Source organism: Copadichromis virginalis, linkage group LG11 (genome assembly GCF_057382275.1).
Source record: "Copadichromis virginalis isolate Kocher_CV1m ecotype Utaka linkage group LG11, C_Virginalis_male_GT1.1, whole genome shotgun sequence".
Classification (NCBI taxonomy): Eukaryota; Metazoa; Chordata; class Actinopteri; order Cichliformes; family Cichlidae; genus Copadichromis; species Copadichromis virginalis.
This window is the reverse complement of record NC_140628.1, coordinates 18,423,144-18,441,202: the sequence shown is the minus strand read 5'-3', so window position 1 is coordinate 18,441,202 and position 18,059 is coordinate 18,423,144. Positions and strand designations below refer to the sequence as shown.

At 39.4% G+C, this 18,059-nt stretch overlaps 1 protein-coding gene across 1 annotated transcript in view; it reads left to right on the top strand.

The window, feature by feature from the left end:
* Positions 1–18,059, top strand: part of LOC146698347 (furin-like) — a 78,369-nt gene that overhangs the window by 11,852 nt on the left and 48,458 nt on the right. Inside the window, exon 3 of the mRNA XM_085473435.1 lies at positions 10,808–10,921. Coding sequence (XP_085329561.1) covers positions 10,808–10,921 — 114 coding nt within the window. The remainder of the gene's footprint in view (positions 1–10,807; positions 10,922–18,059) is intronic.

The following is an 18,059-nucleotide window of genomic DNA, read 5'->3' as shown; positions in this document are numbered from 1 at the left end:
ATACTATAACATAACAGATTTCCTAAAAAAAAAACTATGAAATTGCATTAATTCTATGACTTGGCAGAGATACTACGTTTTAGCACAAATACTATAACAACGCAGAAATACTATGACTTAGTAGTAATACTATAACATAACAGTTCATTGTTCTTGCACAAATACCACAATATGGCAGAAATACTATGTTTTAGCAAAAATACTGTGATTTGGTGTAAATACTACGATTTGGCACACATACTATATTCCGCAGATGCACTATAACATAACAGATATTCTACGACTTAGTAGTAATACTATAACATAACAGAATTATTAATTGGGCACAAATACCACGATTTGGCAAAAATACTATGATTGGGTACAAATACTATGATTTGGCAATAATACTGCATTTTAACACAACTACTGAGATTTGATTGAAATACTATGATTTAGAAGAAATACTATTACTCAATACAAATACGATGCTTTGGGACAAATACTATGTTTTGGTTCCAATACTATGATGTTCAACAAATACTATGATTTGGCACAAGTACTATGATTTAGTACAAATACTATGATTTGGCAGAAATACTATGCCTTAGTAGTAATACTATAACATAAGAGATATACTATGGTTTTGCAGACATACTATGTTTTTGCACAAATACCATGATTTGGCACAAATGCTATGATTTAGCAGAAATACTATGATTGGGTACAAATACTATGATTTGGCAATAATATTGCGTTTTAACAACAACTACTGAGATTTGATTGAAATACTATGATTTAGAAGAAATACTATGACTCCATACAAATACTATGCTTTGGCACAAATACTATGATTTGGCAGAAATACTATGACTTAGTAGTAATACTATAACATAACAGATTTCCTAAAAAAAACTATGAAATTGCAGTAATTCTATGACTTGGCAGAGATACTACGTTTTAGTACAAATACTATAACAATGCAGAAATACTATGACTTAGTAGTAATACTATAACATAACAGTTCAATGTTCTTGCACAAATACCACAATATGGCAGAAATACTATGTTTTACCACAAATACTGTGATTTGGTATAAATACTGCGATTTGGCACACATACTATGATTTGGCAGAAATACTATGCCTTAGTAGTAATACTATAACATAAGAGATATACTATGGTTTTGCAGACATACTATGTTTTTGCACAAATACCATGATTTGGCACAAATGCTATGATTTAGCAGAAATACTATGATTGGGTATAAATACTATGATTTGGCACAAGTACTATGATTTAGTACAAATACTATGATTGGGCAGAAGTACCATGTTTCAGTACAAATACTATGATTTGGCAGGAATACTCTGGTTTAGCAGAAATACTCTGATTTAGCAGAAGTACTATCTTTTGGTAGAAATTCCTGCTAAAAGGTACTATTTCTGCGTTTTAGCAGAAATACTGTAATTTGGCATAAATACTATAATTTGGGATAAATACTATGATTTGGCACATATAATATATTCAGCACATATATTATAAAATAACAGAAATATTTGGCCCCAAAACCATGATTTTGCACAAATACCATGATTTTGCAAAAATACTATGAATTGGCAGAAATACTATGATTTAGCAGAAGTACTAAGATGTAGTAGAAGTACTTTGCTTTAGCAGAAATACTATGATTGAGGAGTAATACCTAAACATAGGAGAAATATTGATACACAGACACACATACACAGACAGTAAAGGGAACAGGAGCTGTTGAGAGTCTGGGCTTGGTATATGTAGGTCAGTTAAATTAGCTGCACCTGCTGTAGTCAGCCCTTACACACACAGACACAGAGAGAGGTGTGAGTTTTCTTCAGTGTATTTCTGACATTCAGGATTCCCCTCGAACAAATGGCCATAATTTCCTAACCGTAGAGGCTAGAACGGTCATTCAGGCATCGTTTTATTCAGAAGAGATGGGGGAATCTTCAGGTCTTCATAATTCAGAGATAAAACATAAATTATTAAAGATATATGACTTGTAATACACTGTAACTGAGTAGAGGCGAAGCAAAAACTGCCTTGACTTGCGCTCAAACAACCTTTGGTAACTCTAAATCTATATGGAGCATCAAAATCATTCTTTCACCGTAAGAAACAGCAGGCTTTGGTGAACAGTCATGGAAATTTTCAGGGCTCTGTGGAAATCCATCAAAAAGATATGACGAGAGAAAAAAGTGGTTCATTTCCAGAGATTGAAATCTGATGAAATCTGAGCGAGGGACAAATTTCCTACCCTCAAACAAGTCCAACTCATTTCAGAACGGTAATAGGTGAGAAAGAAATTCTTGAATTGTGAGCGTCAGGAGTGTCTGAACATATACGGGGACAAGCCTCATGTCTTAACTTCGCTTCGTTAAGGAGATATGACAATTTGAAAATGCCTCTCATTAGAGAAATCCAGCGGTGATTTTGAACAAACTCTCCATTGAGTTTATATGGAGAGTTTTCTGACTTTGTGTTACTCTGAGGAGATTTGCAAAATATCTATGAGTCCCACAACAATGATAGTGACATTTTCTGAAAGCCAGCAAAAATACTTACGTTTTCATGTATAATTTGTGGGGCTTGAGTGGAAATTGAGCGAGTAGCAAGAAGTTGTTTGGACATGAAGAGAAAATTCAAACAGTTTCACTGTCCCCTCTGAGTTAATTGCATAGCAACCATAGCAACGCATGTATTTTCTGAAAAATCACAATTTTGCAACTGAAAACTCAAAGAGGGATAAGATTAAAACGGTAGAAGATCTGAAAAAGCTGAATCATACAGGAATAGCCAAATCATTTGAGAACATTTTAAAGTTTGAATGGAGTTTCTAGGTGAAAGTATGAGGCAGTAGTTAAGTTTCAAAGACAAGAAAGTTTTAGCAGAATTGTGGAAGTTTCCCATTCATTTCAATGGGACAAATTAAAGGAAAAAAGTGTAATATTTTAAAAAGTATAATAGTAATAAACACCAAAAGTCATAGCCGGCATTAGCAGAAAGAGCAGAACAGTTTAGAGTTTGAACGGTGAAAATAGCACAAAAATTGTGGAAGTAGATCCACGGCAAAAAGTGTACGGAAACACCCGGAATAATAATAAAGAAGAAAGAGAAACAGGATCTCAATAGTGTGGATGCCTATTAAGGCATCCACACAAATAAAAAATAGGGAACCACCCCTCACACTCCACCTCATGATGCTTAATCGACGTAATCAACCTTAATTTGATGCAGTGTGGAAAAAAAATGCACAGAAATCAATTATTTTTCAAGAAATATTAAATAGATTCAACATCTTTCTTCAACAAAATTGCAGACTGCACAGATGGTACCTTCTCAAAGGAAAAAGTACTATAGCTTACTAGGGTATATATATTAGACTTAATAGTCACTATATACAGTAATTGACTTCTATTCATTTTACATCAAATTAAAACTTTGGGTGTAAGATTCGGATAATTATTTATTAAAAGCTAGACATTTTAAATGAGAATAAGAAAGAAAAGTATGTCTTTGTGCCCCCTTTTCCCTGTTAATGCCCTATCGGCCCCCCTGGCTAAACTTTGCTAGATCCGCCCCTGCACAGTTACCAGCCGTCAGCTACATAGAAAAAGATCCTGGAGTAGAAAGTAATATTAAATACATTCTAACAACAGCTGATCAAGCTTAAATGTGCTGCTGTTGTTCAGCCGCTGGTTTCCTCTTTCTGGTGCAAAGTGGGCCAAAAACAAACCAGAGACACGGACTCGCGACAGAAAAGCCGATCAGCTGATCATTAAGCAGTTTCATGATTGAAGTAGCAGCAGGAGAGGCAGTCGCTTGTTAAGCTTAACGCAGGAATGCTTTACAAACATTCAGAGATGGACTTACACACTTGCTTTACTTCTCTCGGGGATAACTTTGTCGGAGATGAAATGCCAGGTTGCTAGCGAAGCTCCACATGCTATCCAGACCACCGACAGGTCCCGCATGCCACAGCCGCTCTATCACGTGATGCATACTGCTCCGACGTGCTAACGTTCTGAGGTGAGTTACGTCGTGTTGCAAGTTTTGTGAGGTGCTTTCATGATATTTAATGGATCGGATTACATTTTTTATTTTTCTCCGATATCCGATCCAGTAATTTAGGTCAGTATCGAACCGATACCGATACGTAATATCGGATCGGTCCATCTCTAGTCCTTGATACATCATAGCTGATTTATATGGCTAAATTACCTCCTCAACATGTCTTGAAATTTTCCAGAGGCCTGAACTAATCATTTGATTCAGGTGTGTTGACCCAGGGTTTCATCTAAAACAGGGGTGTCAAACTCAAATACACAGTGGGCCAAAATTCAAAACTGGAACAAGGTCGCGGGCTAACGTTAATATTTATTGAAAAAAAATCTCTTCTTATGGACTCAAACACATTTTGCTGAAAAACTGAATATAGAACAAGCAAAGCTTAATACTAAACAATATATATATTGGCTGTATAATACCAGTAGGCCAGCTCTAATAATAATTTGGTATGGCTTCGCGGGCCAAATGTAATTAGGCTGCGGGCCAAATTTGGACACCGGCCCTCGATGCCTTGAATTCGACATCCCTGGTCTAGCTGTTGATTTGAGGTGAAGTTGAGGACTTCAGACGTAGTCCTCCTCCTTTATTATTCCACACATTTTGTCCTGTGTACTGAAAGCAAACTAGCGCCTGAGCATGATGCTACCACCACCATGGTTGATAGTTGGTACAGTGGTCTCAGGTTCGAAAGCCTCACGTTTACTCCCCCAAACTTGTCTTGTCCCTGTGGTCAAACTGCTCAATCTTTGTCTCAGCTGATCATATAATTTTCTCCAGAAGGCTTTTGGCTTGTCCGTGTAGGGAGCTGCAAATTTCACTTCAGCTTGAAGATGTCGGTGTTGGACCAGGGGCTTCTTTCGTGGTTGGTATCTTCTCAGTCTATGGCGATGCAAAACTCACACACGGGATGCAAAGCTGCTCCAACAGCTTCCAGTTCATGGCAGGCTTGAGCGTCGGTGGTTCCAAAGTCATTCCTTAACATCCTAATTCATTTCCTCTCATCAAAGGGTGACAGTTTAGGTCTTCTTCTAGATCCTCTTTGGGGAAAAGTGGTAACAAATCAGAATAATTTCTACTTGTTTGATATTGGAATTAGCTGTTGTTTAGAAATGGCTCCATAAGACCACTCCATCTATAATTCTCCTTGTGTGTTTGGATATATTTGACTATGTATGCATAAATTTGACCCTGCTTGGATTCAAGAAGATCCCAAATGATTTTCCAACCCAGTTATTAATTTTTAAATCCATAAAGATTTGTACTGTACAGTAATTCTGTCTTTGAAAAAAGAACAGTTAGAAAAGTAATAAAGGCCCAAATTTACCATGACATTCATGTTTATGATAAGGGTGAGGAGTATAAAAAACATCATTACAAGTTACAATGTGTTAAGCTAAATTTGTAAAATTGTGTAAATCATAACCCAGATGGGAGTTGTAAAAATATTATTGATTGATCATGCAAAAAAAATATATAGTCAAATCAACAAGACTTTCCTTTATATTGTGGGAACATGAAAGTGACAGATTTTTGGAAAACTGACAGTAAAATAATGGCTCTATTTATCTTTTCTTCTCTCTTTCCAGCTTACAGCATTTGAAAGTATGGTTAAAAGAATTACATAGCTTGTGCTCCCTACAGTATTTCATTTTCAATGCTTGTTTACTGGAAGAAAAAAAAATAGTGGAGAGTAATGCTTCTAAATGATCGAGAGCTGACATTGTTTTCCTCTGGGTCTTGCTCTCTCTTGCTTTCTTCACCCCTCCATCTTTCTGTCTCCTCGATTGCCCATATTTGCCGTTCTCTCTCCGGGCTGGACACTTTGTCCTCACGCTCCCTGTCTCCTTCTCCTCATGCCAGTCCTTCTCCTCCTCCTCCTCCTCTCTGCCTGGGCCCAGTGTGAGTGATAAATTATTCGTGGGCATGCTCGGAGGGCCCAGGGCTTCTCATTCCTGCACACAGAGGACTAGCATTGATCCAGCCTGTGGTTCAACTTAATTGGAAACCCAGTTATACCAGCTACAGACACACTTGCGCACAAAAACACAGCGTGCACACGCATGAACATGCACTCCCAGACACTCCACGTACAGTAAAGCCACATTCAGACACACATATGGACTGTTGTATGGTAGAGTATTACACCTGTGTGTAGATGCATGTTTGTTATACATGTTTAGTGTCAATGTTATTACACAAAACACACAAATGTGTCTCGTTTCTTCCCTTAATGCTTTGAAATGCGGCACAATTAACATTTTTAACTGTTTCACATCAGCTGTGTTTTACAGCAAAAATACTAAAAAACTCAAAATTTCATACAAGTGCGTATTGTATCTAAAATACAAGAATAAGTAGGTAAGCATACACACAGACACACGCACAAGCACACACTTTTTATAGCCACTAAGCCTGCATTCTAAGCAGCACTAAAGAGGAGTAACAGTCCACAGTGGAGCAATATGGAGGCCCAGGTTTATCGATTGGACTGAGACACTGACTATCATACAGCTAATAGATTACATCAGACACATCGAAGCGGCCCAGTCAATGAGGCCTGATCCTATTAACTGGGGATTTGTAAACAGTTGTGTGCTCACTGTGATGGCTGCTGTGCTGCTTTGTGAGCCTTGGCGAGGAGATGACGGCTGTTAGGGTTTGAGGGGCTGCTCGTATACAGCCGAACTCTGCCCCAGCAGACCAGCGATCACTCGGCTCCTCTATTCCGAATGTCGCAGTTTAGCTCACAGAAGACGACGCTGTCAGCAATTATAATTTCACACTAGTGAAAACAGCTTCGACAGAGTAAGATAATCCATGACAGGAAACACGAGTTCGTCCACGTATTTTCTTAGTTTGTTGTGTACGAGTTGTCATATGTTTGTCCTATGTGCAGCAGAAGTAATCCCAGCATTCTTTTCGAAACATTTCAGCTTAAAGGCTTAAAGTCAGAGCGGCATTTAAAAAGAAAAAAAAAGTTGGGATTAGTTCATTTCAGTAGAATCAGGTAAGTGCTGGTGTTGTGTGCATGCAGTCATTGTGACGGAGTTAAAGTTACAAATACAATCTTTAGGAAAGTATGTTAACTGGAGAGCTTTGGTATCTGCCTAGCAAACAACAGTCAATCAGTTCTCAGTCCCAAATCAGGACACTCTGTTGCTTGGTCAGGGTCAGCATCATGTTCTAACACAGCTGGTGTTTCCGAAGTGTAATATAAACTCTATAGTCAGACAGAGTTCAATAGGAGTCCCTCTATATCTGAAATGGACACCATGAGGCTCCAAGGAAAAAGTGCCCTGCTGGTGTTTTTACTGATGTGGAACATTTAACTGTGACAACAAAACTTGCAGATTGGAGATGTTTTCTTATAATAAGCAGTTAATGCTGTGAAAGAGAGCTTTGTTTTTTAAACTTAATAATGAAATGTGGTATCTTCACTCCCCAAATAGTGACTGAAAATTCAAGTTATAAACAAAAGTAAAATTTCAGTTTATAATCATGTCCCAGACAGGACGCCCGTCTTCTGGCTGATTTTCATGTAATCACCTGCTTTCTGTATGGTAAAATGGTAAACAGTGCCGTGCATGCTGGAAATAATGATAAAGGTACATCAAAAAGAATGGGATGCTATCATGGTACCTGTTGCATTAAAGTATGACCAGAAAGGCTTCTAGGCAGGAACAGTATGTGATGAGTCCAGAGATGAAACAGCATATTGCTGCTACCTTGACAGCTATTGTATTTCACCACCTAGTCCTTCACTATAAACATCTACTGCAGCCTGTTTTGCAAGCTAGCACGAGTAACGGTTTTATCTGTGCTTTTTTGATTTCGTATATGACATTTGTAGATAATAGCTGATCGCATTTCTGGTGGGGATGCACCAAAATGTACATTGGTAATAGCGCTGTTAAATGGCATCAAACCAGATATGACATTTACTCACTGCAGTAGCAGTCAGTCTGCAGTTAAATGCTTTTCTAAGCGCACTAAAAATACAAAATAGTAACAGCTTCAAAAAGAATCCCCCTTAGACTTTACCATGTTGCTGCTACTTGATGCATTTCAACTTTAGACAATGTTTTCCCACAAATGTTTTTGGTTAAACTCTACGTGTGAGACTGGCTGCATCCATCCATCCCTTTTCTCCCACTTATTCAGTTCAGTGTCACGAGGAGGCTGGAGCTGCTATAGGGTGATAGGGGACAACTTAGACAGGTTGCCAACACAGAGAGGCACCAATAATCACATTCACACCTATGGCCCGTTTAGAATCACCAGTTGAACCTAACACCACTAACTGTGGACTGTGGGATTAAGCCAGAGTACCCAGGAAGAATCTACACAGACTCTGGGAAAAAATGCAAACTCTACACATAAAGGCTGTGGATGGTGGATTTGAACCCAGGACCTTTTGCTAGGCAACAGTGCTACCCACTACTCCACTGTTCCACCATACAATAGGTGGTCAAAAATATAAATACATCTAGGATGTCATAAATAATTAGTGGATTTACTAGAGATGTTGGCAAAACTTAGTTTAGAAACCATAATTAACTTGTATTGTTCTACTTTAATAGTGCTTTGAACTTGTGGCAACTAAACTAAAAGCAGTGGAAAGAAAGAAACGCACATCTAGCATTCCTACAAAGAGCTCCTGCAGCGAAAAAAACCCAGCCACCTCTGTCTGAAATAAACCTCACAAGTTAACAGCTCAGTTCATCTTAAGTCCATTACAGCATAAGCAATAGTTCTGTTTAACCAGCACTATGGCGGATCCTGGTCGTGGGGTTTTCATATTAATTTCGTGGCCTAAACCTATTCACACGTCCCTTCAGGGGCTGTGCTGCAAAGAGGAGTGAAAACACTGCGAAAGAAAGAGAGAGCGGGAGAGAAAGAGAGGGAGATAGCAGCACTGCGCTCTCAGCCAACAGTGTGTTTTTAAGAGCAAAACGACTTTTCCAAAATAAATAGATCTGTGTCGCTGACTGCTAGGAGAGAGAAAAGCCCTCGGTTCAATAATTAATTCCCGAGTCGAGAGTTTTGGAGAGCCGCTGATTGGGCTGATTTTTTTCTTTTTTTTATTCTGTTATGATACAAAGGAGGCCGTTTGAAGTAATTTGTCCCAGAGAGAGCAGCTTGGAATACCATACATGCTTTGATTTAGCAAAGCAAATTTAATTTTGTTTGCTTTATGCAAACCAGCCGGGGCCGCGGGGCTTTCTCTGATTCCACCAGAGGGGTGATGGTGGTGGTGGTGGTGCTGATGATAGAGGTGGGGGAGTGCACACATCGGAATCACGCTGCTGCCGCTAATATATAATACAGACCGCACACTCGCGCACAGACACACACGCATGCACGCGGTGAGCAGCAACAGTTCAAAAGTACAAAGCTTACACACCACCCCACGCACACACGTGCACAGTCCAATCCCTTTGAAATCAAAGCTTAAAATAATTGTTTGTGCGTTGTGTTTTGTTTCATTCTATCCGTCTATTATTAGTGTTACTGGTATTATTCCTATCGTGTTGTTTTAGCTGCTTGTTCGTGCTGCTTGCCAGGGTTTTGTTTTATGCTGCTAATGAAAGCTTCTCTCCCCGCTTTTGTTCTGCTTTATTTTTTTCAAATACGTGAATGGAATACATCTGTTTACATCTGCGCCTGATATTTCCCAAGATGTCTAACACCCAGCCGCACAATAATGAAGAGGCTACTTGTGGGTTTCTTCCCCCTTTTACTTTCCAAAGGCCTTTTTTTTTTTTTTTTTTTTTAAATCTCCACGTCTTAGTGCAGATTTCGCCGTTGACTGAGACGTTACACCTTAGCGCGGAGCCGGATGCATGCATGATGTGTTGCAGTTTTATCATTAATGATGGGAGAAATTAGCTGTGTAGTATACCTTTAATTACCTTCCTTCTATCCTTCTGTACTGGAGAAATGAGTGCCTGTGTACAGATGTTGAGGCACACAGCAGAAGCGTTTCTCCTCAGGAACAAAAAAAAAAAGGTGTTCAGAATGGGTAGCCAAGCGGTTTTCTTATGCTCCATTCAAGTCATTTTCTTAGGGAACAATAATGAGTGGATAAAGCAGAAAAACCCAATTTCCTTTATGCTTTTTATATCCTGAAAAAGCCCTCATTGACGACCCTTTGGTCTTTTGTTATAGAAAACTGAGCTAATATCCTCCAGCTCTCTGCACAGTTTAAAGGTCTTAATTGGATTCCATTAGTATATTGCTTGACATGACACTTGAGTCCGCTCCATTAGAATTCCCCTGCCCGGGATTAAAAAGAAGATTTTTTCTACATTCGACTCTCTTGGCTCTTTTGTTAAAGTCTCATATATTCTTTGTTGGATTCACAGTTTTTAGTGACACCATTATTAAAAATGTAAGCTTGACTTTAAGTAGGTGCTTTTATGTCTAGAGGACCTGCTATTAAAGGTATGGCAGCGTCTCATCGCGGCAGTTTATGTATCAATAAACCTTTGCATTAATACAGTGCAAGCTTTACATGTGGGCCTGATAAAGTGTGTTGTACACCCCATAAAACCGTCCTCCAGCTTTTTTCTGCACAAGACTGGAGCGCTGAGCTCCCTGCAGGTCTCTTTTCAGAGTATCACGCAGAGTTGAAGTGTTTCCTCTGTGGTTTCAGTCGGTGTAGAACACAGGCCGAAAGGAAAGATGCGTTTGATGATATTCTGTTTTATGTCTCTTGCCCTAGTCCTGAGCTGACGTGGAGGGATGTTCAGCATCTGATCGCCAAGACAGCAAAGATCCCCGACCCTAAAGAGCCTGGCTGGAACATCAATGCAGCAGGATACCATGTTCACCATAGGTACCGTAAAACATGCATGCAACACAAACATGTGGCGTTACCACTGGGATTAGTCCCAGCAGTCTGCCAGCATCTCGCCTACTTAGCTTACTTGTAAACTAATTCATGTATTAATCAGTCGCATTAATCATTAGGTCTATAGATTTTTATGAGTACATAGCTGAAACACTTATTTTTTCTTACCCCAAGGTTGTGCAGACAGCACAGACTTTATAAAATCATTTCTCCAGTCCAAGAAAAATTGCAAAAATATAACCCCCATGGGCGTCGTAAGGACCTTGAAATATTTGGTGGTGGGTGGGGATGGCTCTGCCCAGCCCTGAAATTTTTTAGATTTTCACCCAATAAATTTTTGAGCGTATATATGAGTACAATGAATGTAGTAAAGGTTCCTAAGATGGTTCCCTAGCATAAAGTGTAAAAAACAAAACAAGTGCAGTCTAACTTCCCTTTCATCTTCATTGTCATGTTTATTTCCAACAGTAAGAGGAGAACAGAAGAATTATAGCCGTGATGTAAATAAAGCAGTCATAGGCTTGACTGTACGTTGCCAATACTTCAAAATAAAATCGACCAATCCGGATCTCCCGAGCTTCTGTTTCTCTTGTGCGACAACGGCCCTGTTTGAGCTGTGACGAAAATGAACTGTGACAAACTGCGTTAACTCTGTGTGTTATCTATCTGATACCCTCCTCTTCTTCACCTCTCCAGGAGCTCTTTTTTGTGTCTCATCTCTCTGTGACACTCCTTATCTGCTCTGCTGTCTCCTCCTCTTCTCTTCGCCTCCTGATTAGATTATAAAATGTTTCTTAGTCAGTTTATTTTATATGTAGATAGACAAAAGGCAAATGTTGTCTTTTTCTTCTGTATAATCATATGGAAAAGGTTTCCCTTCATGATGTTTATATAATACAAAACCACTTCAGAACCTCTGAGCTCGATTGGCTAGCACAAGTGCTCTCTTGTTCATGAACCTCAGCTTGTAGATGACTCATCTGCTGCAACAGCAACAGGAGACAACGCCTCCCTCACCTCCTCTGACCTCACTTGCACCTCATTGCCTTATACCTCCTTTTTATGTTTTTTATTTTTAAAAAAGGGTTATTATAACTGTTGACATCAGCTGCCAACAATGACTCACTCAGCTCTCTCACTGTTTTCAGGTTGTTTGTCCCATTCTCGTGAACACAATATCTCGAATTTAGCATCAACAATAATTTGTATTCAATGATTAACTAATTACATTCTGCTTGCCAGCATCACTATAAATATTTCTGGCAATAGCCCATAATTACCAAACTTCAAATAAATATCCAATAGGAAAAACAGATGACATCATATATCCACTGAATGATTTAAATAGTTTTGTGCATCTCCTGTGGCAGATGAATTGTACAGTCGCTTTATCTGTAAATATTCTCACTCTCCAATATTTGCCTATGTAACAAATATTTTATTTAACTAAAATGTGAAAAGTCATCTGGCCAAATAATTTCATTAAATTCATTTCAAATCAATTCAGTTCTGTTTATATAGCACCAAATCCCAGTAACAGTTGCCTCAAGGCACTTTACATTGTAAGATGAAAACCCTACAGTAATACAGAGAAACCCCAAACAATCAGAAGGGCCCCTTTGAATAAGCACTTGGTGAAAGCAGGAAGGAAAATCTGCCTTTTAACAGGAAGAAACCTCAGGGAGGTTTTCAATTTGATACCATAAGTGCATCTCCTAAAAATGACCTTGACCTCAAGGTTAGAGGTCAAGTTTTCTGAAAATCTTCTGAACATGATAACTCCAAAGAGATGTCATCTGGGCTCTCCAAATTTATACCATTCGTACATCTACTAGGAGACTGAGGGGTAGCACTGGCAGTATCAGTATTTTGGAATTTGTAGTGTGAACGATTAGTGACGTAGTTTCAGTTACTAAAAGTTGATATCAAATTACTGCGGGCAACGTTGTATAATGAGAAGTTGTAGCTGCTGTCAAAGGTACTAAAAACGTCACAATTTCGACTTAAAAGTTTGTGCTGCTGTTGTGTAACAGTCATATTTGAAACTTTCTGACCTTTTTCTGCATATTTGTGAATTCAGAAATTCAGCAGTATTCCTTCATTTCTAAATACTTGTTTTTACTGCTGAAAAGCAAAGTAGTTCAAAATCATTATCTCCTACTGCCTGGGATTGAATAATTTTAATTAATTACAGTTATTACTGGTGACTTTTTGCCTCAATTGTAAATAACAGATAAAAAATGCAGATGAACCATCAGCTGCTGCTTTGTAGGATATATGTTGCTTGTGCCGATAATAAAGATAATCTTTCAATTACGTTACACCTGTGCTGTATGCTTCATGGCATCTTGTAGGCGTAAAATATAATACAGCAAGATAAAATATTTAGAGCATAAAGGAAGTTTTATGGGCAGATTTATAAAAAGTAGGATTCCATTAATTATACCTATGAACTATAATTTTTTCTTAACCATTGAAAACATCACTAAAACTTTGAAACTGCTATATTTAGAAGGGCACATCCTGCAAATTTGTCAGTCTCTATTTAGTCTGGGGCGTTATAGATACTTATGTTGGCCACTGAATCTATTGAGCTATATTAGAGAAATGAATTAATCTATTAAGTGGTTAGGCTCCGATGACCCATCGTGGCAGAACAGAACCCCAATGGTGATAGGGTTTAGGAAATGACTCCCCTGAAAGCTAGATGTTGGTGGTGGTGGCGGCTTGGATGGAGCTTTGAGATACTCGAGTAAGGCAGAAATGAGGAGGAGGTGGGTTGCACAGGTGATATTCTGAAAGGGAGAATGTTGGAAGAGCGCTGAGATTTAAAGCACATAGAGTGGAGGCTCATTGGCTCAATGAAGGTGGGCAAGAAGATGATTGGACTAGTGTAATGATGTCAGCATTGAGTTTGATAGTGTGGGAATGTGGAGGTGATGCAAAGAACAGTCTAACAGCTGAACATCTGGGAAAGCAGTCAGATGAGTGATTACAGATCTTCTTTTAAGCTCCTTTTGATTCATTGAGTATTGATAGTCTTGTCAATAGTTTTACTAGCATGTCTTTTATGTTTGTGCTCTTTGGGGAATATACTTAACCAACCACTGGGGATTTTTTTTTTTTTGTACTGCAACAGCACAAGTGACCTCTTGGAAACACTGACAAGAAGGTTGAGTAGCAGCATCATGTCCAGCTTGTCAAGCTGGGCAAAAGATCCACACTAAAGGGGGAAAACAAACCTGATTTAAACCGATTAAACACCACTGGTGTAAAAACATCTCAACCTATTCTGAACCAAAGTAGTCACCCCTATGCAGTCCCCTGTTGGCTTCACTTGCAATGCCCGGGAGCAGTGTCCATCTTTTATGTACAGTTTATATCTGAGAGTTAACCTCTAGCAGTGACCTGATGTGTGACACTGCAAACAAGGCAGGCTGAAGCCTTCACTGTGGACTGGGAGCAATAACCACATATAGCCTCTGGCTTGATAAAAAAATATAAGTAAGAGAAAATCTCCAAACACATTAACACATATTAACATTTTATCTGTTTAACCTTAGTACTCAGGTGTTAACATAACAACCAGACTTCTACTACCTATCCGCTGATGCTGTTTCCACATGCGCGCACACACACATACACACCACTTTTGTCTGTGCTCACACCTCCACACTCTCCTCATATATAAAGTGCTTCAACCACAAAAAGCAGCAGTCTGTTTTATGACAGTTGAGACAGGTGATCTTGTCCGGGGAGGAGTGTCATTGTAATCCTCTAATGTTATTATCACACCCACAGCGTGTCTGAGTGTCCGTACCTGCAGTGATTTACAGACACAGGCTGGAGGGACTGGAGCTTCTCTCTCTCAGTGTAGAACCAGAGCGAGCGAGCGAGAGAGAAACCCATGCTCTTCTAGACATCCCATAAACGGTTTTACAATGCTTTCACAGTGTCTGCCAGGCGATGACATACCGGTAATCAGTCATAGTGTTAGTGATGCTTTTCCCTCCTCACCGTCTCACTCACCTTAAACTTGCTTCTCTTCATCTTTGCTGTAACTAACACTCCTCGCCTCTCTTTGTAGTTTTTTTTCCTCAACATTCCTCTCCTCTCCTTTTCCCTTTTTGCTCGCTGTTATTCTCGCTCACTCCTTTCTTATTTCTCTCTTCCATCCCCTCTTTCGCAGCATGCCATGTCATAAAATAGATTGTAATTACTGTGTTGCTGTGAGAAGAATGGATTAATTAAAATATAATGATGCCGATCACACCAGCGGGCATCTGTTGAAATCTGCCCATTTAGGGGCTATGGCAGAGGACTTGTAATGCCCTGATCATACTGCAGCGGCCACACTAATTATAAAGAATGGTTTATTACATGCGTCAGGACGGGTGGACCAGGCAGTGCCACAAGCACAGGGTCACTTACCATCAATAAGGTTGTTGCAATACATTAAAGATTAGATGTGATATCTGTAACGAGAGGATCCAGGTTTAAGAAAATTAAAGACAGTCCTGAAGCGCGTCGCTGTATGAGGTTAGACAAGAGATGCTTTCATTAGTACTTGAGGTCCTGAGAAGAAGATGGCTTAAATAAAATCAAGAAGAAGATGATAAAGAGCAGAGTGTGTTTTCGTTATTAATAATATTATTACCATAAAATAGTCCAACTGTACAGAATTATGTTTCTAAAAGTAGGCTTTGGACAGACATAAAGTAGATCTGTTATACTAATTTCAACTTTAAATCTTTTTGGACTCAACTAGTGGAACTTGCATGATTCTTAGTGTAAATAATCCTTATTTATTCTTATGTATAATCTTTGTACTCGTCCTTGTTTCGTTTAGTTCATCCACTGTCTGAAACAAGCTTTGTCTCATTGGCTCACCTTCATAAATAGCAGGTCTGAAGAGCAGTTGTATGTATAAGGAGACCAAATTAAGGGTATCTGCTGTCACTGACACCATAGAGTGTAGAAAAAACTGTCTGAAACTGAGTGTTTAGAGCAATCTGAAGCCAGAGCTTATGGTTCACAGGGACTACATTCGAATCTGCTGGCCCAATTATTTAAAGCTTTGATCATATTTACAATGACCAGCCCCTAGACATGCATAGGACAGACATAAGAAAAAAGTATAGGGCCACTTTAGGAGTAAGCAACAATACTATGTTGTAGAAATTCAATTCACTGTTAGTTATATGGCACCAACTCAAAAAACAGTAGCCCCAAGGCACTTGATATTAAGATAAAGGTAAGGTAAGACCTTACCTTAAGGTATTATAAGGTAAGACCCAATCCCAACAGTTACACAGCTCCCTTTAGCAGAAGTGTCACTGAGTGGAAGGCTTTGGAACATGTGAAAAGGGCATAGATTTGGGAAAACTGTTTTCTTAAGTTTTCCTCCATGGCCATTCACACTACAACAAAATAACTAAGTAATAGATAAATAACTGTAATCTACTAATAGAAATTACATTTTTTTACACATCGCTTCCTTATAATTTAGTCCCAAAATGTTGTCCTGGCAAAAAATGAGTACTTAGCGACAGCGGGAAGGAAAAACTCACTTTTAACTGGAAGTCAGCAGAACCAGGCTCAGGTAGGGGCAGCCATCTGCCACGGCAAGTTTAGGGTTGAGGGGAAAGAGAAACTGAAACTGCACAGTATTCATGCAGATCCGCGTCTTTCAGCTGATGCCTGTTCCTCTAAAATCAAGAAATATTTTTCTTATTGTCCAAAAGTTTCATTTTGTTACCGAAATCAGCATGTTAGTCCTCTAAATAATGACTGACTTTGTCGTGCTGTCAGTGCCAATCTGTCGCAAACTCGAGTTTCTTGTGAAGATTCAAATAACAGCTTTGAAGTGCAGTTTTTAGCAAACATTAATCAAACAGCATCAATAGTTAGAGGCTGTACAGCAGAGGATTACTGATCCGTCAGAGCGAGACGGTGTTCGCAGGATGGACACAAAACGCAAACAACAGAGCAGAACATTATTTCTTCTTTCAAAAAGTTAGCTTTCGCTTTAATTGAGGAAAATCAGAGTTGCTGGATGTAACCTCTTTAAAAGTTTTGTTGGGAGCATGTGCGGATTGGGGACAGATGGCTGCAGAGAAAGCATCGACTGCATGGCTTTGTTAAAGCTGCAGGAAAAATAGCTTCCTTATAGATGTTGGGTGAGTTGGCATTGATGTGTGTGTGTTGGGGGATTTGGTGGGGCGTTGGGTGGGTGGAATGGGTCGCACGCATCCTAGAGTTCCCATCTGTTTGACCTCCATATAGACTGGGAGCTTTTGTAAAAAGCAACAAAAAAAACAACTCTGATGTTGGGGAGCGACCCACCACCCTCCGCCTCTCCACCCTCTGCTCCCACTGCCATGACGACAATAAACATGTCAGCCGCCACACGCCACAGCAATCTGCAATCAGATTTACTGTGCATGAAATATGGTGGTGCTTTTATTGGTCCAAAGACTTGTCACTCATAATTTATAGGTTGTTGCCGAGCCGGCTGTGATGTCAGCCGGCTCCCAGCACCCTCAGGAGAATCAGAAGAGAGAGTGGGGGGGGGAATAGAGATATAAAAGGACAAAAAAAACTGTGTGTATGAGTCTGAGAGGGGAGAGGGAAAGAAAGGTGATGGAAATGGGTGAAAAGACGAAAAAGGAATAACACGCATCCATCCTGTCTCTCTCCGTGCTGAGTTTATCAGACTGAGGGAGTGAATTTGTCAGGGTTTTTTTCTAGGAACTCTACAAATGGATCTCCCTCTTCTCTCCTTTCCTTTCCTCTCCTCTGGCGTTGCTCTGTAGTCTTTGAACATTGACACCTATTGATCACATGGTCTGCGAAGGGAAGAAAAAAAACACAGCAACAAATCTGCGTTTCACATCTCCACTCGAAGCCTCTCTAACCTAGAAATAGAAGGAGGAGAGTCTGCAGCAGAGGGATGACGTACGGAGAACAAGCAGAGCGTCCAGACGGGCTTAATTTCATTTAATCTCTTCTGATAGCATAGGTGCAACTACAGTAATTATCCTGTGGGAGATTGAGATAGAAAATAACAGTGGTGGAATAGATCAAAGAAACGCTGCCCCGGTTGCAAAAAAACCCAAAGTGA